The sequence below is a fragment of the Rhinolophus sinicus genome, chromosome 17, assembly GCF_057876585.1.
Source record: "Rhinolophus sinicus isolate RSI-liver-muscle chromosome 17, RSI-T2T, whole genome shotgun sequence".
In the NCBI taxonomy this organism is placed as follows: domain Eukaryota; kingdom Metazoa; phylum Chordata; class Mammalia; order Chiroptera; family Rhinolophidae; genus Rhinolophus; species Rhinolophus sinicus.
The window spans coordinates 69,787,908-69,810,291 of record NC_142517.1 but is presented as its reverse complement, the minus strand read 5'-3'; the positions used below and the strand labels follow the sequence as shown (position 1 = coordinate 69,810,291).

The window sequence follows — 22,384 nt, the reverse complement described above, 5'->3', positions numbered from 1 at the left end:
CTGTCTGATATTTAATCTCCAGATCTCGTCAGAGAAATCTGTTAGTACAGCAGGCACAACCGACAAAAAAAAGAAAAGAAAAAAAAAGAAAATCTCAAAAAGCTCCTCTGAAGAAAAAAAAAACCAAAACCTGAAGTTAGAGATATTCTCTAAAATTATATTATTGAAATATAAAGTGAAACTAATGAACTCCCAAAGAAGAGTATCATAGGAAATATATCTGTTTGTTTTGTTTGTTTTCAGTTTCCAAAAAAAATGTATAAGGAAAACTTGTTCTTAGTATATGTGCTGTCGAAGCGAGCACAGGAAAACTTGTTTTTATGTTGCAGCTTTCCGTTTTAGAGAAAAGACTTCATCATTTTATATGTGATATGGCTTTCTTGGCTTCTGCCATCTTCATAGAATTTGACTGGAATTTCCTCATCTTGCAATTGAATGGGAATTTTTTTTTCTCTCTCTCCATATGCATGAACTTCACTTCCAGGGGCCCCAGTTTACATAATTTTTGAAATCCCACTCATCCTCATTTAGTTAGTATTTCATATCAGAGGCCCCAAACTCTGTACACGAGCTCTCTTCTTTGTCTTCAAATGCCGCCCAGATCTGATGCTCTCTTCATGACTAAGATGTAAAGCACTGATCTCAATGGATGAGCTCATCACGTCTCTTTACTTCTATGGATTGCAATTTTGACTTTTTTACGAGTTTCTGGCAACTCCAAACCCATGTTGTTTCTTGAATGATGGTAAAACACTAAATTTAAAGAAAAACAATTTATAATCTAATTAGAAATTACACAGAGACGTCATACATCATGATGCATGTGTCATAAATTTGTGTTCACCTGATAGGTGATATCTAACGTAAATTTTTTAAATGAGCTGTTGTACAGAAAACTTGAGAAAATATAAGTGCATTTTAAATTTAAAGCATTCATTCTGAGAGTAGTTATTACAATTCAAGAAACTGAAGTTACATGTGGTAATTTCTCCTGTTAAATGCCTCTTCCTCTTTCTTTCTCCCAATATTTTCTTCCTAATATAAGAGTTTAAGGTCCCAATTAAATGGTACCATGACTTTCTCATATTTTATTCCTGGCACCCAGATCAATCCTGGCACAGCAGGCCTCAATAAATGTTATTTACTGTTGTTAAAAGAAGGGGAGGAGTGTAGTAGAAAAGAGTCTTCTGTAAATTAAACACAGACCTAATCCATTACCTCTCTCCGCATCTAGAAGTAACTTTTCCTAGGATCTTGCTTCTGTCAGAGCATTCAAACCCTTTCTAGCATAGGATGAGAGTTTATCTGTGTATACTGTGTTTGCTGACTCCCTGATGTCTTTGGTTCTGCCTCCCTATCCATAGGCCTACATTTGCTTTCTTCATGTTTTACTTGGATTCCAGAAACTTGATAACTATAGAACTTGGCTATAAATTGAGATCACTCTGGACTTAATGGCCATTCATTATAGAGACAGACATTACTGAAGGAACAATTGAGATGGTCATGCCCTAATGGAAAGATCTCACCACTGTTTTACCTATGTTCTTCTATGCTCATTAGATGAACATGACAGATTATAACTATGACATTTAGGTCAGACAGATTTTAGTAACAAAAGCTGATTCTGAAGAATGTGTATAAAGAATTTTCCCAAGTCATACTGAATAATAAAATCTTAACTTTGTGGTGAATTGCCTCCTGAGCTGTCAAACAAAAGGCATTTTTTTTCTCAGGAGAAGGACCATAAACACATACGAACTCTGCTAATTTTCACAATGTAACCAGATTATTGGATTTCACCAAAGATCATGAATAACCAGCCACTGGAATAAGAAACATCTTGAGTAGAAGGGAAACTCTTGACCTTCCTGAAGTCCAGCTGTTACATTAAGGGAGGATAATATTTTAGCCTGCTTAACCTGCAGCCATGGCACTCTATGCCCCAAAGCTTTACCATGACTCCTCCTCTATTATAGGGTTGAAATTTACTTCAACTATCCTGCATGGTAGTCTGGTAGCTCTGGACTTACACGAGGAACCACACCACATCTTACAACGCTGTATTAATCAGGACTGTTGGTTGCAGTCAAATCCAAGTCAAACCAGTTTTAGTAAAAACAAGGAGAGTAACATTGACTTGTGTGATTGGAGAGTAGAGAGACAGAGATGATGATATTCAACATAGGCGATCAGGAATCATACCATCCCCCCACCCTCACCTCTCAATATTGTTTTTGTGTGTTACATTCACTCTCTTAAAGCATGGTAGGCGTCTTCCATGTAGATAGGAAAAGCATCTATTGTGAGTGCTGGACTCACATTCCAGCATCATACATGGCAAGAGGCTCAATGACAGATCCAGCTGCCCATTCAGCTTTAACATAATGACTGGCTTGGTTGGGGTCACCTGCACATTACTCAAAAAGTCATTATTGTCATAATACATACAAAGTATGGCCAAATCACACCTCCTGTGATCAGAAGAGTGGAGTTCTGTTATTGATAGCCCCAACAGAACCACGTAGAGTAGGAACAGACGGTTCCTCTCTATGTAAGGGATGCTGAACAGCTAAGAACATTTGTTCACTTCAAATGTCTATATGCAAACTAAAGTTTGATAGGAATAGCTAGAGTCACTGGCAGCATCTATCCTTGCTTACTCCATTCTAGCTCCATTGGCCCCCTTGCTGTTCTTAAACAAGCCATTCATACACCCCACCTCAGAGCCTTTGCACTTCTACCTGGAATGCTTCCCCAGATAATCACATAGTTATTCCCTCATCTCCTGCAAGTCTGTGCTCATATATCACCCTCTCGGTGAGGACCACACTAAAATGGCAACAGCCTACACCTGTATACACACACACACACACACCCTAGTTCCCTACCCAGCTTTAGTTTTTTCCTAAGCATTTATCATTATCTAATATACTTGGTATTTTACTTACGTATTGTCTCAAGACAGTAACATGAGGACAGAAACTTTTTTCTGCTTCATTTCCTCACTCATATATCTCCAGCCCCTAGTACAGTGCCTGACATGTAATCGGTGCTCATTAAATACTTGATGAATAAACTAATGATGGACTCTAGCAGGGGTGTCTTATCACTCTCAGTGTTAGCTAATGTACTCACAGTACAGCGTTATTCAGAAGAGGGAAAGGAAGTACAGAACAGAACAAGTGCATGAATACAATCCTCATGTATTGCTCTCCCCTGGCTATCACAGTTTAGCAGAGTACATCCTGACCTCAGTGCTGTGGAACTCGACCAAAGGTGGGTTTTCCACAGTTCTCTGAGAGGAGTGCTAAGACGCACTTAGATCCATTCAAGCCCTACCTCTGTCCTTGTTATGTTTGCACAATCTGCAGGACTAAGTAGCTGCTTGGTTTCCTATTCCACACTCCCTTTCTCCACCAGGACTTAAATCCTATTTTTAATCTCAGCCCTAACACCTTACCTAGCCAGGAGGCTACATCCTGACTCCCAATCCAAAGCCACTGGCTAGGGTCCTACTTCACGTAGACAGACCACCTGGAACCAAGATGCTGCCAACAAATCAGAATATTGCCAGAACACAGAGAGTACTATTGCAACATCCCATCCACTAGACTGGAACACCTTCAAAACTGATTGGGCCTAATTTTCCTGGACTTGGACAATTCCCTGTGGACCCCATGATTTCTATTGCAGCTCTGCAACAGAGTTAGTTCCCCTAAGCTAATTCCTCCTGTTTTTCCCTTTCACTTGTAGGTCTCACTGCTATGCATGCCCCATCTTTGACCCTCTGCCTGCCCTGGAAATTAGGGAAGAGTTTGATCGCGTTTACCCAGGGAAAGCATAGTGTATTATTTACTCTAAACCATCTATCTGAAGTTTTATATGCCTTGTTTACATAGATATATAAAAATATAGAGTGAAGGGGGGAAAAGGATGATTAAATAAATTAAGTGGCTTTGCTTGTCATATTTATTTCCAGTGGATTACTTGTTTGACCCCCCAACAAACTTTGGATGACAAAATAATTTACTTTGCAAAAACTGCCCTGTCAAATTTTTCTGGATTCAGACTATGTAGGATTATGAGTACTGTGGTATCTACTAACCCCTGAACACCTCTAAAACCCCTCTAAGAATTAACAAAAGTCCTTTATGCTCTGGTTTATTTCCAAACTGGGGACCCCAAGGTTTAGAAATGAAATGGCGCATTCAAAGCACTTTCAAAGTTCACAGTTGTCTGGAAATGGACCCACATACACCTGGCAATTTGTTACAAATAGTATTATCAATCAATGAAGAAAAGATGAATTATTTAATAAATATTGTTGAAACAACTGGCTAACCACTTGGAAAAAAATTAAGCTGAATTTTTAATGGACTCTTTTCATTAAATTCCAGATGTATTAAATATTTAACTGTTAAAAGAAAACCCAGTATACTATGAGATGAAAAGATAGGATAATTTCTTTATAAGCTTAGAAGAATTATCTAAACATAACTCAAAGCTTAGAAGACATAAAAGACTGTTCAGTTTGGCCACCTACAAATTGAAAATCTGTACAGTGAAGAGTACTATTAAAAAGTCAAAAGATAAACAAGTTGGGAAAAATATTTGGAAAAGATGACAGACAAGAGATCAATGTTCTCAATAATTAAACAGTTATTATAAGTCATTTTTAAAGATGAATAACCTAATAGAGATCATGTTTACAAAAAAAGAAATACAATGGACAAACAAAATGCCAAAATATGTTCATCCTCCCTAATAATCAGGAAAATATGAATTAAAACAAGAAATAAGATTTTTCATCTATTAGATTGGCAAGATTATGCAACATTGATAACACCCTAGTTTTATAATGTCTGTTTTGGTACTGTAATACTTTGTTATTAGGGAGTAATTTGGTACAATTTCTTTAGATGGTAATTTTTGAAAAGAGATATGAAAAATGTAAGTGCACATATCCTATGACCCATCAAGTCCCCTTCAAGGAATTTATCCCACTCCCACAAGTGTGTAAAATTATTTATTTATGAGTGCTCACTTTAGAATTGTTTGTAATAACAAAAATAATTTAAAAATAATAAGACAATAACAAATGGAATATGCTTCCATTAAAAACATATTGCTTGTATTGATATAGAAAGACTTCCGAATATACTGTTAAAAGGGGGGGAAAGGGCTGTAAAACAGTTTACAATAAAGTGTTTTATCTTGGGGGAGTGAGAGGAGGGGATGAAGGGAAGTCTCAAAGCCTGATGCAAAGATCAAAAATTAGGCGGCCAGCAGCAGGTCAGGCTATTATCAAAGTCATTGGTCCTGTTCATTAATTTTTCTATGACATTCATTCAAGAATTGCCCTGATTAATCACTGAACAACCTGGGGGATCGCTCAAGACGTCTTGCTGAATTAAGCTTGCTCTGCTGTTTGGTGCTGATGTTTCAGACCTATAGTCTTTTAAGCGGGAATATCGTTTATTCATTTTATCATGATACCTCTTATCTCCCATTCTCGTGCTGATGGGTTTGAATTGCTTTGAGAACAAACTTTCGAAATAAGATGTCCTTATGTAACCTCCATGAAACAACTGTAACACCTGTGCAAAACTGTTTTTGCTTTTATCCTATAAGAAATCTCTAAAATTTAATGATATTTCCTGCAGCTATAGAGGCGGCTGAAAATATAAACTGTCCTTCCGAAAATATAAGCTGTCCCTCCCCGAAATCCAGGTGCCGTTTCAACAATATTTCTCACCAGCCCTTTCTGCAAGTGTTTTTCCTAGTTATACGACCGTCAGTGTCAACGATCTGGGAGACAACCAGAAACTGAAGAGTAAACGGTCCTGGAATTCACCAGCGCTTCACTGTTTCCCCTTCGCTTGACACTTAAGGGCGACATAGCCGGATGTGTCTTTTCACCTCAAAAAAACCATTAAACAGCCTCCCCACATACAAGTCAAAGGCACAATCGTCCAGGCCAGAATGTGAAAAGCACCCAGAGGGTTTTTTCCTAGCCGCGAAAAGCCTGCCTCCAGCTCAGTAGAAACCAAGAGCTTAGGCGGCAACGAGACCAAAGGAGACTACAATTCCCAGTGGGCGTAGGGGGAGCCGGTCACGCAGGCGCAGCCCACACGCTGGGACGAGGGTCCTGCTGCGGGGCTTCTGGGAGAGAAAAATGGCAGCACCACGGTTGCTGTCAGGCTTGGGCTGCCTCTTAGAGATGCCCGCAGCGCTGGGGCTTGTGAGCCGACCTTACAGCACGTCCCACACCTTCGCGGAGGTTCTACGGATGCCCGAAAGGCAACTAACGAAACTCGTGTTCCCGTTACAGGAACTCCAGCGGCACCTCCTCCCGGAATCGAGGCCCGTCCTTCACCTGAAGACCTTCGACCCGAGCCTGGAGGACATCGCGAGGGCGGAGAGTTTCTTCACCGCCACCGCCCGGAACCGCATCGAGTACCTAAGTTCTGCGCAGCACCTTGACCACGCCCCGGACCTCCTCCGCCCTGAGGTGAGAGCGCTGCCGCCTGCGGGTTCCGACGGCCTTAGCAGGGGTTTTGCTGCCACCTAGTTCTCGATGCAAAAGGAAATAGATTTTGTGTGGACGCACAAAATTAGTTCAACTAAATATGCAAATCTAGTTTTAATTATTTGGGTGATGACCGTAGAAGACTTCAAAAGGTTTTAAAATCCAAACAAAGCGTTCATAAAATTTCCTGTTTAACTTTTTCCTATTTAACTGAAGTAGGAAAAACAAAGGGAAGAATATGACAAGTATGATAGTTTCACAAATGAGGTGATTCTTATCAGTGTTATTTTCACGCAACCTAAATTTCCTATCGTGTGAAAAATAATTATACATAGATGGCAATAACGTAGGAGGCTTATAAAAACAACTTCGGTGAAACTCCGTGAGTGTGCATTTTATGCATGTCATGAAGTTTAATAATGTTTTAAGTCTGCTAAAAGAAAACTCAGATCTCTTTACATACAGTAAGTCCTCAACATCCTGGATGGATTCTTGGAAACTGCGACGTTAGGCAAAACAACGTATAATGAATTCAATTTTACTGTAGTCTGATATATAAATAAGAGTTAAGTTCCTGTGGCATATTTCTAGTCACAAAAGTATCACCAAACTTAAAATACCCCAAACACTTCAAATATTAAACATTGAGATAAATGTGAGCTACACATACATTTAAGAAAGATTAATAAAAACAAGTAAGATAATTATTTTCCAACCTGTGTATCCAGTTCTGGGTACCATGGGTAGAGCCTCTCCCCAAAGCTCAGGCCGCAGAGTGGGAACCAGCGCTCCACAGGGCGCCATTCCCTTGCAGGGAACACTCACATCCACACTCACTCATCATGGGACAATGTAGACACGCCAGTTCATTGAACTTGCACATCTTTGGGATGTGTGAGGAACCCCGAGCACCTGGAGAAAAGCCATGCAGATATATGGATAGATGGTGCAAACTCCACACAGACAGTGGCCCTGGCTGCAAATTGATTTTTTTTTTCCCCTCATCAACTTCATAGCAAAACAAAGTTGACCGGAACAGTGTTATTCAAGGACCTGCTGTAGTTGTAGTATCTGTACCACTGCACTGAAACTTTTCTTCTAATAAATACTTTTAGAACTGCTGTAATAATTTAAGAGCATAAAAATCATTTAATAATTTTGAGATAACATCGCTTTTCGATTTAAACTTCTAAATTACTGAATTTTTTGTGCAATTTTTTAAAATTTCAGTTTTATTATCTACATATTATCGTTGGATTTAATCTGGCAGAGGATTTGAAATTTATGCAGTACTCAGATCAATTCATTTTGAAGGACTGACCCCAGTTTTGCACAATATATAGCATCCCTGGCTCCTGCCCACTAAATGCCATATAATCATTTTGATAACCAAAAATGCCCTTACTAGTATTTCCAAAACACCGTACCACCCTCATTTAGAACCACTGATTGTTATTGTTCCCCCTTCAATAAATACCATGTTAAAAAGCAAAGCTATGGGTATTAATGGTTAGTATCAGGAATATTTTGTTGCTTTCTGTACTATACAGAACTAAAGGAGAAAAACTTAATTGGAAAGAGAAGTCAAGAGAAAGGAATAACTTCTTAATAACAATGGCATTACAGAGTACTCTGAAAGTTTGTTGGGAAATGTGGTTCAACATGTGTACTTTAAAGCCAGTTTTGTTGAACTGCTTCTGGTTTTTAACTTCAAAAATCTTTGTTAATATGGAATGCTTAGTAAATGTTGCAGATGTTCTTGAGTAGCATAGTGTAATTAAAAGCACAGGTTCTGTATAGAAATTTCCTGAGTTCAAGTTCCAGCTCCTTCACTTTCTAGCTATATAATTTTGGGCCAGTTATTTTACTTCTCTCTGCCTCTACTTTTATCATCTGCTAAATGGAGATAATAACATTGCTTACCTCGTAGGAATGTTGTAAAAGTTAAATAAGAAAATATACGTTAAGTGCTTAGAACAGCACCTGACACATTGAAATCATTCAGTAGATAGTAGCTATATATTAGAATTTATGTAAACTACTTTTTATGACTAAGGCAAGACTGAATAGTTTGATAGATTTTTGCGGCTAATATATCATATAATAAATATATATGTAAACTAGTACTCAGCTATCTTTGTTCTTGTATAAGGTGTGTTTCATAGGCAGAAGCAATGTTGGAAAATCCTCTCTAATAAAGGCTTTATTTTCATTGGCTCCAGAGGTTGAAGTCAGAGTCTCCAAAAAACCGGTATGTTGAAATTTAAAATCTTTCTGAACTACCTCTGAATTGACTAAGATGAATAGTAAATGTAGGGAGGTACAAGAAATCATAATTGCTAAGTTCATAGAAAAATGATTTCTTTCAAACAGCTGGTAAAGTAAGACATTTTGTTAATTCCTGTGTATTTCTCTGAAGAAAAGGAAGGACGTCTGGATTTATTTTAGTAGTCTTGCCAGATTCTTGAGGAAATTTTCTCTGGTCCAATATTTTCCAGAGTTATTCTGTCATCATTCAATATTTGCTTCTATGAGACTGATCATCTAGTTCTACACTAATTTCAGAAGAAATAGTGTGTTTTTCCCTCCTATAATCTTTTATACCTTGCTGACTCACACATATACATCAATCAGGCAATCCCCAGTTTACCCGGGGCCAAATTACATCCTTATTTTCCCAGCCAATCTGCTATAATAGCTTTCTGTCATTTTCTAATTTTCTCTACTCCTTCTCAGAGATGCGGATGCTACCAATATGTAAGATATCCTCTTGTCAAAACTCAGCCCCAGTTCCCCTCACCTTATTATCTCTCCATGGCAAAAAGTTCCCACTAACCCATTGCTCACTGCCCCCTTTCCTTGCATTGGAACTCTTCCATGAAGCTTCACTAGTCATCTCTTGCTCCCACTTCTTCATATAGTTGACTCCGTGGCTCTATCAGTGACGATTGGTGTCATTTGTTAACCTTCTTATCCTTACTCCTGCCCTATATCCTTACTCCTGCCCGACTTCACCAAATAACCCAGCTAAACCCTCACTTCTAGGTATGATGGTTCCCTTACTGCTCAGAGAAGACAACAGAAGAAATGTATTTTTGACATTCCTAATCTGTAATTCTAAAATCATTTTCCTATAGAGAGACACATAGCTGACTGGGAACCTAAGCACCATTTATAAAATCTTTTCTCTTAAAATACTTGTGCTAAGTTCCAAACAATAGACTTTTTAAATTGTTTATGTTAATCTTTCCTTTTCTGATTAAATGTCCACAGACATAAAATCATGAATAAATGACTTGTCATCTATACATTAACTTCAGTTGCACAGATATTTTATAGTGTTGTACATGGTTTTTCAAACATGGTTTTTGAAAGCACTAAAACCAATTTAATGAAACGTGCAGAACATCTTGATTTTAGGGTAGCAATAGTCTAGGCATAATAAACTATCAGGCTTTGCATCTAGGCTTTATGAAAACCTATATGACTGACAATAAGCACTGAATTTAACCTATCGGTGCCATAATTCATTTCTCTTTAAAGTAGAGATATATTACTCATCAGAGAATATTGACTAGTGTAGTCACACTATTTAGAATAGGGGAACATTTTTACGAGAGAGAGCGAATGAAAAAGGAAAGACTCCGAACTATTTTCCTACATATTTCTAACATGGAATCTAAAGTTCTTAACTCATAGATTCTCTTAAAATTATGAATTGGCGGGAAGAAGTAGTATCATCTAACCTTGTCACTTCCCTTCTATCTTTTCCTGTATCATCATCAGCATAGCTGGGATTATATATAGAATACTTAGACATGTTAACAAATATGTATTGATTGATTAGAAAATATTTTGAGTCATGAAAGATATAAAGAACATATTTTAAGGAGGCTTTTGTTTTTCCATTTACTTTATCAGGGGCACACAAAGAAAATGAATTTTTTCAAAGTTGGAAAATATTTTACATTGGTGGACATGCCAGGTTATGGCTACAGAGCACCTGAAGATTTTGTTAACATGGTAGAAACCTATCTAAAAGAACGAAAAAAGTAAGGAAAACATTTTCTTGCAATAGTGATACATTTAACCCAAAGTATATTTTCTTTAATATGAAAATAGCATGATGACCACTTTAGTTTTATCAAGTGACTTCTTTTAGAAAGTCCATTTTATTATCATAATATTCTGCAATACAATATTTAGGACCAAGGTATATACTGCTTGCTTAGTTTTCTCCTGTAACTTAGTTTAATTTTAAATTCAAGCATTTCCATAAAATGAGACTATAAATAGTACTTCAGCAGTTTATTACTTTTTGTATACCAAACTCTTAGCTGTCTAATTTTGGAACTGAAAATTGTTGGTTAATGTGGTATTTACCAGATTTAAGTAAACTTTTTAAAACTCTGATCATTCTTAAAATACTTCTGACATCACATCCTCTGTAAATGTTACCTCTTTTTGTCTCCATAGGTAGTCAAATGGCAATTTGTTTCAAGCATTGCACGATATATAGAAAAATTAATGTAAAACTTCTCAAGTGTCAAAAAGTGTTTACAAGTATCTTATGGTTTTACATAGAAACTAACATGAAATACTTACATAAGAAAATGCAAAATAGAATGTGTCTGGTTTGTATTATCTATTAATTTTTAAATAATATTTGAAAATTTAGACATTTTAATGATAACATAGTTAATTGGGTTCATGTCTCTTTCTTCCACTAGAGTTCAAGCTCTTAGAGGAAAGGGCTCACTCATCTTTGTATTCAGTCCCAGGCATAGTGTCACGTTCAGTACATGCTACTGAAATAAATTAGTGTTTAGTGAATTTATTTAGGTCAGGTCTTGGACTATAGGATGCACTTCCTGGTGAACTGAGAATTTCTTTTGCCTAAAGAACTTTTTAAATTTTGTATTGAAAATTAGTCAAAGGAAAGTTTATTAGTATAGTGAAGTTTATTAGTAAAGTTTATTAGTATAGTATAGTGAGTGAATTTTATACTGTCATTAACCTTTATTTCTGTATTCTTATAGTTTGATGAGAACATTTTTGTTAGTGGATAGTGTTGTTGGAATTCAAAAAGCAGACAATATTGCCATAGAAATGTGTGAAGAATTTGCATTACCTTATGTGGTAAGTATTTCTTTTGAATGAGTTAGAAATACCAGTTCTGTGTATGTGTGTCTGTCTTTTAATGAATAAGCAAGGCTTGCTTTCTCAAGTTATAAAGGAACACCTTCTGAATAATCTTTTTTATTATCAGCCATTAATAAAATAAGTTCTGTGTAACATATTTTCTCTTTTCCTTTCTCAGCTTTAAGTTTTGAAAATTATAGTCAAAGTAAAGTTTTTTTTAAGCTGTTCATTTAGTGTTCTTAAGTGCTTTTCTTTATGATTTTTTTAAATAGCAATGTAAACATTTGTCTAAAATATGTTTTAGTAGCTCTTTAACATCAGCTTGGTATGTAGTATTTATCAGTATGTAAATAAAACTATAACTGAAAAATTTGCTAAACTAATTTGTAGTTTAAGAACCATTACAAGAACATAGCAGGCTCCAGCACATACAAGTATGATTTTCATATTCTTAAAGAAAAACGAAATTTCATCTGGGAATATCTTACCAGTGTTCTTTCCGTTATTTGCCATAGAATAGAATACTTATTAGTAGGTTGGTATCCACATTTATTTTGCTTTGTGAGTTTTCCAGATAAAATAGCACTCCAAAAGTTCCTTTCTAAGGAAAATTGAAGAACCCATTGGCTATCATTTGATTTCAAAAAATGTTAGAAAAGCACTGAAATGTTAACAGTGGAGTTTAATGCAAATCAAACCATGTTACTAGTTAGCAGCTTTTTTGTGTTCTTGGAGTTATGGAGTTCTTGGATTTGCAAAGGCCTGTGAAGATAACCTATAGTTATGAGTAGCCAAAAGGTTAATAAACATAGTCCACACGGTTTAAAAAAAAAAAGTGTAAATAATGCCAAACTGGTTTTATCAAGTGATAGTGTTCCTGATTTGGTATCATAGGAACCAGTTTGTGAAATCATATATTTTCCTCAGTTTTAACTTTAAAGAAATACTATTTTCTTCTTTGAAAAAGAGGTTGTGATAGAGGAATTATGTCTCCTTTTAAATACCAGCATATTTTCCTTTATGAGTAACGACTCCGATTTGGAGGGATTCACAGATCATTAGAAACCTCACACTTTTTGCTTCTCACTCCTTCTTCCATTAACATTTTTGTAACTGGAGAACAAATGGTTAGTCAAGGAATTTAAATTTATAGAAATTCCCCAGGAAAACCCGATAGATCAAGGTTTTACTTTTTAATTGATTTTGTAATCAACCATGCTTTGACTTCCCAGTAGTATGTAGTTGTCTTTGAATGAGTAAATTATTCAAAATAATTGTTTACTAGTAAGCCTAGTAAGTTCTAGGCTTACTTGGAATCTAACTACATTTAACTTGGTATAGTGGATACAACCTACAAGTTACCTGACTTCTAATTTTTCCTTTAGATTATTACATGTAAGACGGAACCATTTTGTAGGTCAAAAATGATGCTAACTTGGCAATTTTATATGGATCGACCTAGTAATACTCATTTATGTATCCTAGACCACAAGATATGTGGTGAGCATATGAAACACTTGGCTTATGGCAATTGCAAATATAGCTCCAGGGTCCTTTTCACTGGTCGTGAATCCACGATATTATAGTGCTGTGTAGTTAAAGCACTGTTAAACAGCAAACACATAGTGTATGCTTTATACATACGTACATTAACTCATTTAATCTTCACAGTAACTCCTTTAGCAGGATTTGCTTTTTTTTTTAATAGATGAGGAAACAAGTACACACAGATTAAGAAACTTGCCCAGGTCACCTACTTGTTATTGAAAATTTGTACTGAAGCGTGTACAACTGTATATTAAGAAATACTTTATTTCTAATGCTTAAATATTTGTTTTCTTGCAGATGGTATTGACGAAAATTGACAAATCTTCCAAGGGACATCTTGTAAAACAAGTGCTTGAGATCCAGAAATTTGTTGCCACCAAAACACAAGGCTGTTTTCCTCAGTTGTTTCCTGTAAGGTAAGAGGTGAATTATTTTTACAACTCTATGTACTCACAGCCTTTAGTATTTAATCAGTGTTTCTTAAATTGAGATATCACTTAAAATTAAAGAGCTTGGAAGACTATGTCCTTAACCATGATTTAATGGTACAACCGATCAGCACTTTTTTTTCTTCTTTCTGTTCTTTCTTCCTTCTACAGATTTTGCTGGATCTTCCTGGTAGGTTTCTTCATTCTCTTTCTACCTCAGCCTAACTCAACACTAGACCACAGCAGAAGTGAAAACGTTTTACTTTTTAGAGTCAGCTATACAACAGCCACAATAAAGGGATGCTACCATCCCTTTCTCAGTTTCAGAGAAAAACAACTTATCTTTATAGTAGAAAGCTCATTCAGGCTATGAGGGATAAATATTCCTTTAAAAGACCATATGTAAAGAAGAAATGCTTCATATAAATTAGAATTAAGCACTGGTAGCAGACGGAATGGTTATTTCCTGAGCTGGCAATTTTGCGATACTAGATGTGGTTTAGCGATAAAACACGAGTTTGTACTTTCAGTGTATACTTTGGGCACAACAAGTGCCCTGTACTATTGCAGAGTTCCAGAGCCGCTTACTGATGATTTTCCTATTCTAACTTCTTTGTGAAAAGCACTATGGTAGTTGCTATGAGAAAATAATGAAACAACTATCACTTAGTTGTATATGAAATTGTCCTCTACACAGTCATTGTAGGTCCTGCCAATCCAGATCACATTTAAATTGTTTGTCATTATGAATATGCCTGTCAAAATCCCTCTTCATTCATTCCTACAAAATGCTCTTCTTTCATTTACGTTCGAGTATTTATCCTCTTCATTTGTCTGTGTCCCATATATACAACGGAGACGCCTAGCGGCAGGAATGAAATCCTCATTCTTCTTAGACCCCCTAAGTATTGTCATAGAAAAATAGCTGTTTCTGTTAACTACTTAATAATAAGGAAGTGAGACTTCCACTAAAAAGAAAACACAAACAGAAGATGGGCAAATTATGCCTTAACAGCAGCCTTTATTGAAAAAAAAATTTAAGTTTTAGTTGACTGTAAGCTGAGTTTGAATTAACAGTATAATGGGGCTGGGGAAAAACTGACAATGTTTTCGAGCTACATTAATAGAATTATAGTGTTCAAACAAGGGACTGATCAAGCAATAGTCCCACACTGCTGTTAGCCGTACGCCACCAGACTAATCAACTTAGATTCTGGCTCAACATTAAGAACAACTAGACCGACCTGAAAACATATGGTCTTAGGGGAGGTTATTTCACTAGATCATTCAAAACACTTAAGTGATCCTCTAAACATTCTTATTTCACAGATAGAGTTACAAGTCAGAGAAGTGAAGTGAATTGCAGAGAAGTACTGGCTATAATAGAAAGAGTATGGGCCTTAGAATCAGACAGCCATGGTTTTACTTGGTTCCTTTACTTCTTGGCTATAGATTTTAAAGCAACTTATTTCATTTTCTGAGTCTGTTTTCTCACTAGTAAAAATGTGATTGTTAGAAGATAAAATAAAATGTATCATGACTGAGGTACATACATTAGCCATATAATATTAGTTTCCTTCCTTGTCAAAGGTTAGACAATAAATGTTAGGGTGAGGCCAAAAACCCAGATTATCAGACTCCCAGTATTTTTTAGAGGCATTTCCTTCTTTAGATATGCCAGCATTCTCTGCTTCCTAACTCTGGAATCACTCAGCACTTTAAAGTTTAAAATTGAGACACAGGAGCCTGCTGGCTTTCAAGAATATCAGTGTTCGCTATATTGACCACATACAGAAATTGACAGGCTATACTCTGTAGGTTTCAAAACCTAATTCAAAGAGTAGAGTTACATATACGCCTTGATTTTACTATCATGACCAAATCCCAGTCCATCCCTCCAGATGGAGCTTGGCCTATTCACAGAATAATTATTACAAAATGAGTCATATTTTACTTCCTACTCTCCTGTGTGATATTGATAGGAGAAAGACATGTAGTCTAGGGAGGTTTGGCAAAAGTGAAGTACTAACCTACATGTCTGAACTCTGTCCCAGCTAAGTAGAGAAGTATAAATGGTGAAGTGCCCCTAAAGATTGGTGCTGGGATCAGTCTGCTTTTATAAATGGTATGAAAGAAATATGTAAGTAGGCACAGTAGAATTGCTTCTATGGTTTTATATAGAGTAAAATTTCAAGAAAATAAGAACTGAGTCTGAGAACAAAGAAAATCATGAGTTGACAGAAATGTCGCAAATCAGTTCAATGTGTCCTAGTTAGGGTGTGGATTATCTAATTTGTATCTCTTCATTAAACTAGGAGGTCTGCCAATTAAGTTCCTGAACTTGTTGCAATAATGTTGCTAACCTTTTTTGATATCAGAGGGATTATTCATTATGAATTTGTACCAACTGGAGAAATAGTTAACCAGGTTTACTGTTTGCAAGTGCTGAAAAGGCTGTGTGAAGAAGTTAGACAACTTGAACTTTTCGCCAACAATTCATGGCTCTTGCATCACGACAGTGCACCAGCACACATGGCACTCTCTGTGAGGGAGGTTTTAGCCAGTAAATAAATAACTGTATTGGAGCATCCTCCCTACTCACCTGATCTGGCCCCCAGTGACTTCTTTCTTTACCTGAAGATAAGAGAAATATTGAAAGAAAGGGATTTTGATGACATTCAGGACATTAAGCGTAATAAGACAACAGCTCTGATGGCCATTCCAGAAAAAGAGTTCCAAAATTGCTTTGAAGGGTGGACTAGACGTTGGCATCAGTGCATAGTTTCCTAAAGGGAGTACTTCGAAGGTGACCGTAGTGATATTCAGCAATGAGGTATGGAGCACTTTTTCTAGGGTGAGTTTGCGAACTTAATTGTCAGACCTCGTATTTGTACGAATTATAGATTGTCTCAAGTAGGCAGTTTTGGTCAACAAGTCTAAAATGCTGTACTTTATCAAGCAAGGAATTACCAATATTTCACCTGTTTTATACATAGATACATACCATACCTGTATCCATAAAAGCCATAGTGTACCCGTAAAAGTCCATGTATCCTGAGGAAACATGTGGTCACTTCCATGCTGACAAATGAATGGGTATGGACAGATGTAGTAAGACATATAGATAATAACTGACAAAAATAATGGTGATGATGATTTTTTTAAATTATGGGAAAAAACATCTAAATTATCAAGGTGACTGAATCTTTGTCACAAAAAAAAAAACCCAACAAGCTAAAGAGATAAAAACTTTTAGTCTGGGAAATAAGCAAATATTCCAATGGCATTTTTCACAGAAATAGAATAAACAATCCTATAATTTGTATGGAATCACAAATGACCCAGAATAGCCAAAGCAATCTTGAGAAAGAAGAACAAAGCTGGAGGCATCACACTCCCTGATTTCAAACTATATTACAAAGCTATAGTATTCAAAACAGTATGGTATTGGCATAAAAACAGACACAAAGATCAACAGAACAGAATAAGGAGCCTGGAAATAACCCCACGCATATATGGTCAATTAATTTACAACAAAGGACCCAGGAATATACAATAGTGAAAGGACAGTCTCTTCAATAAATGGTGTTGGACAGCACATGCAAAAGAATGAAATTAAACCACTCTATTTCACTATGCACAAAAATTAACTCACAATATAAAGACTTAGATGTAAGACCCAAAGCCATAAAACTCCTAGAAGAAAACATAGGTGGTAAGCTCCTTGACGTTGGTCTTAGTGATGATTTTTTGCATCTGACACCAAAACCAAAGGCAGCAAAAGCAAAAATAAACAAATGGGACTACATCAAGCTAAAAAGCTGCACAGCAAAGGAAATCAAAATGAAAAGGCAGCTTACTAAATGTAAAAAAATTTGCAAATCATGTATCTGATAAGGGGTTAATATCCAAAATATACAAATAACTCATTACAACTCAATAACAAAAAAATCCAATTAAGAAATGGGCAGAAGATCTGAATTGACATTTTTCCAAAGAAGATTCAGATGGCTAACAGATACATGAAAAGATCACTAATCATCAGGGACGTGCAAATCAAAACCATAATGAGATACTACCTTGTGCCTGTTAGAAGGGCTATTATACCCCCCCCAAAAAAAAAAAAAAATCAAATAACAAGTATTGACAAAGATGTGGAGAAAAGGCAACCCTAATGCACTGTTGGTGGGAATATAAATTGGTGCAAACATTAGGGAAAACAGTGTGAAGTTTCCTCAAAAAATTAAAAATGGAACTACCATTGATGAAGCAATTCCAGTCTGGATATTTAGCCAATGAAAATGAAAACATTAATTCAAAAAGATATGTGCACCCCCATGTTTGCTGCAGCATTATTTTCAATAGCCAAGATATGAAAAAAACCTAAATGTCTGTCAATGCATGAATGGATAAAGATGATGTGATATATGTACACAATGGAATTCTATTCAGCCATAAAAAAGAATGAAATCCTGCCATTTGCAACAGCATGGATGGTCCTTGAAAGCATTATGCTAAGAGAAATAAGTCAGAGAAAGACAAATACTATATGATCTCACTTATATGTGAAGTTTAGAAAAATAACAAAAAAAAACAGGCTCATACAATGAAGAGATTGGTGATTGCCAGAGGTGAAGGGTGGGGGTGAAAAAAATAGGTGAAGGGGTCAAAAGGTATAAACTTCCAGTTCTAAGCCATGGGGATGTAACATACAGCATGGTAAATATAGTTAACACTGTATTGCATATTTGAAAGTTACTAAGAATAGATCTTAAAAGTTTTCATCACAGGAAAAAAAATGTTTTTAATTGTACAGTGATGGATGTTAACTAGACTTACTGTGATCATTTTGCAGTATATACAAATATTGAATCATTTTTTGTTGTAAAGTGGAAAGTAATATAGGTCAGTTATACCTCTAAACACACAAACAAAAACAACTTTAGGAAATAAAAAGCAAAATAGTAGATGTGGTGAAATTTTTAGAGTCATGAAGGAAATAGGTCAGGTAATGTGGACCATCAGATTTAGAATACCACAAGAGGCTGGGGAAAGAGAAGAGATAGGACAAATTAAGATCTTCTGTTTCATACATGGAACTCATAGAGTTTGTAAACAGTTTTTTAAATTAGATGAATTCATATCTGTTACTACCTCTGAAATAAGGGAAAAAAATATTTTTCTTTTCTTTTCACAGTGCTGTGACCTATTCTGGAATCCATCTGTTGAGATGCTTTATAGCAAATATAACAGGAAATCTTAAGACTAATGGCTAATGGCGCCTAGTTTAGCTGAAAACTCAAATTTTTTTTATGCCAACTTGGGTTAAACACCTAAAATTTCAACATTGTTTTAAATGTTGTGCATCTTTAATTTGTAGAGGATCACTTCAGCTTTCAAACCTACATCTACCAAAGCAAGAATGAATTTGGGCCTGGGGGGGGAAGGTTTATAAGTGATTTAGTTAAGCCGTTCATTAGAACAGATACTAGGAGTTTTTTCTATTTTAACAAACTGACAAACAAGCAGCATATAGAAGCCCATCAAATGAAAACCTACTTACTACTGTGTAGTGAAGGGTTTGCCATGTTATTTATTGGACTTTGTCTTTTAAAGAAAATGTCTGTTATGTCTCTTTTTTAAATATTAAAATAGAGTAGATAAAAAAGGAGCTACTTTTCTGTTAAGCCTGATGTGTAGGTTAAAGATAAAGGCTCCTATGTATGCCTGTAATTTATCTTTTTTTCTGAGTTCTTTTCTGAATATTTAAAAAAATACATTCTTGATAAAATTTCAGTCAGTCCATGTTGGAAACATCAAAAAAAATTCAGGCTGGTATCAGTCACCTTCAGATGAACACAGGATTCAGAATCAGAAGACCAGAAGTCAAGTTACAGTTCTATTGTTATGAGTTGGACCTTTTTTATGTGTTGGACCTCAGACAAATTACTTGATTTCTCTGAGTTTAATTTGTAATTGTAACCTCACAATCTGAAGAATTAAAGTGGTATTATATGTGAAAAGGACAGCTGCATATTTGTAAAGTGAAACCAACCCAAGAATACAGTAAAATTCACAGGTAGATTTATCACAGAAAAAAATCTTGTCATGGAGGAAGTAACATTTTCTCTAGGGGAAGACAAAAAAAAACAAAAAACCTAGTTTTAAGTGAGAAAACTGATTTGCAAAGGGTAAGAAAAAGTTGATGGGACTTAGAATTGGTCCCATTAAGACTCAGAATGGAAAGATAAAGCCTTACTTTGAACTAAATGGAAAAATGTTTTTGAAGATGCTACTGACCTATTCATGTTAGTGGTTTAGGTTTTCAAAGTGAGGCTGAATATTAAAATGTTATAAGCAGTAGCGCTAGATTAAAACATTAAGGCTGTAAAACAAACTTTGTGGCTTTTTTAGAAAATTCAATTCTGAATATATTTTCAGTTGCTTTATAGTTGATAGAGCTGGTCTATCTTAACCAGCAGCATTTCAAACTAAAAAAGACTTCTTATATAGGCATTCATAAAGTAAAATATATGGTAACAATAGAATTATCTTTCTTAAAAGTTATCTGTCTACCAGTGTTCTTTTACTGTTTGTCTTGGTTCTCCTAGAAACATAGCCCAAGACAAAGGCATGCATGTAGTTTATCTGGGAAGTGATCCCAGGGAACAGGCGTGATGCAGAAATGAGACAGGAAGGAAGGAAAGCGAATCAAGGATTCATTGAATTGGACACCACTTAAGTACTAGTGCTTGATCTTGAGGGATCTTCTGAGGAGCCTTGGGAAATGTGCCTCTGAATTATCTTTGAAGGAGGGAGAGGGCAACCCCACACCTCTTCCAAGTTGTACATGCCCAAGTGCCAAGCAATCCCTGTAGGTTGTCAGAAGCCAGGAGCAGGAAGTGAGAGATCCCTGAACAGGAGACAAGGTAAAGTTGTTCAGTCTTGCTCCAAATGGGTTGCCATGGCAGCAGCTGAAGAAGCCCAACAGGATTTGAAGTGACACATGGGAAGTGTCACCACCCTTCTCTTACAAATGGCCTGAGTGTTCTAATGCGACCAGAAGTTATTAAATTGGTGTCCACTATGATGACACTATGTACAGTTTTTAATCTAATTTACTAGATAAGTTATGGTTTTGTATATTTTAGATTGCACTTTTAAAATTTCAAAACATTTAAGTTTGGAAAATTAACTGATATATACTACTACATTCCTTATAAATTTTGTGCACACATGTGAAGCTTTTTACCATCTTTCCTATTATTGTAAGGGGCACGAGATGAGAAAAGAACACGCTCCAAAGGAACATTAATGAAATAGAAAAAAATGCTAGGCTTATAGTGCAATCAGGGCTTTATAGTCTTCCCTCCTTAGACAAATCACTGAACCACTCTGGTTTTTCCAATGAGGGATAATATCCAGTCTCTTTCAACTGTAGAAGTTTATGATTCTTGAACAATGCCACTTTGGATGGAGGAACCTAAGCCCAAGGAAACTGACTAGCTCAGTGGAGTCATGTGCAAAAAAATGCAGAAGAAAAACTGCACCTTAAGTCTTAGAATCTGATAGCTATTTTTAGACTTGTCATGAATGAGATCTCCTTGGTACTATCCATGTTTTAAGGCACTAAGTAACTACTACCACTTGGTAGGAAGCTAGGAGAAATAAAAACAAGGAAGTCACTTGAGATTGATTAAGAGCTCTTAATTAAATCAAGATATTTAGCCTTCAGGAAAGGAACCTAAACAAGTGTTTATCTATGTTTTGGGTTACTTGCATCAAAATCACCTGGGATCCTTGTTAAAAATGCAGACTTCTGGGTCCATCCCCTGGCCACGTTTATCAATGTCTTTGGAAGGGACTGGGAATCTATATTTTTCAACAACCCACTAAGTGATTCTCAGTCTAAAGTTGAAGAACCACTAGTATAGGTAAGAGGGAAAGGGCAGAAAGCAGACAAAATGAACAAAGCCAGCTAAAGAATGGAAAGGAAGTAAGAGAAAATGGTAGGATGGCTGAAGAAAAGGATGTATTATATACTAGGGCACCGTTTTCTTTTTCTACGAATCTAAATGTAACATAAAAACTTAACGCTGCTACCTACTTAACAAATACTTCATTAACCTAATTCCAGTAAGCTAGAACATTTGAAATATAACCTCAAACTTCGTATCATTTGAAAATACATAGGATTTGCCCTCGGCGCAATTGTACAAGCAACACACAAATATCAGATGATAGCATCAGCACGTTATAAAATCTTTGTTTAGCCTCATTCTTGGGTCTATTTTGTGTCTCCTAGGTTTATTTTTTCACTTAACTTTCTCACCTACTTTTACTTTGTTATCCTGTTGTATTTCACGTATAACTGTAAGTCACCTTACGTCCTTTTTGGAATCAGTCACTCGCACCCTATAAAAAACCAAAAACCCCCCACAAATTTTTGGGGAATTCCAAAAGCATTTTAATATGGACTTCCATGAGATAAGGTGAACAAATAAAATGAAATAATGGTTGTGCCAGTCCCTGGTAATACAATTAGTGGCTAAACTTTTGAGTTCCTTTGATGATCAGTTCTAATAGATACGCAAGACAGCACACCCATGAGAGCTACAAACCTTGGTGTTCAGAAGTGGACTTACCTGCAACAGAGCCAGTAAGGCCCAAGTGGCCTTTGAGGTGCTTCCGTACTATTCCTCACCCCCACTCCCCATTTACCTGAAAGCACAGA

At 36.1% G+C, this 22,384-nt stretch overlaps 1 protein-coding gene across 5 annotated transcripts in view; it reads left to right on the top strand.

The window, feature by feature from the left end:
• Nucleotides 1-6,091: 6,091 nt before the first annotated feature.
• Nucleotides 6,092-22,384, top strand: part of GTPBP8 (GTP binding protein 8) — a 31,843-nt gene continuing 15,550 nt past the window's right edge. Inside the window, exons 1-7 of one of the 5 annotated variants that reach the window (XM_019734829.3) lie at nucleotides 6,106-6,514; nucleotides 8,685-8,783; nucleotides 10,454-10,584; nucleotides 11,572-11,671; nucleotides 13,520-13,638; nucleotides 13,822-13,840; nucleotides 18,848-19,321. In XM_019734829.3, coding sequence (XP_019590388.2) covers nucleotides 6,179-6,514; nucleotides 8,685-8,783; nucleotides 10,454-10,584; nucleotides 11,572-11,671; nucleotides 13,520-13,638; nucleotides 13,822-13,840; nucleotides 18,848-18,913 — 870 coding nt within the window. In that variant the 5' untranslated portion in view covers nucleotides 6,106-6,178 and the 3' untranslated portion in view covers nucleotides 18,914-19,321. Of the gene's footprint in view, nucleotides 6,515-8,684; nucleotides 8,784-10,453; nucleotides 10,585-11,571; nucleotides 11,672-13,519; nucleotides 13,639-13,821; nucleotides 13,841-18,847; nucleotides 20,048-22,384 lie in introns of those variants that run through there. The other 4 variants (XM_019734830.3, XM_019734828.3, XM_088794264.1 and 1 more) reach the window with 4 other exon arrangements.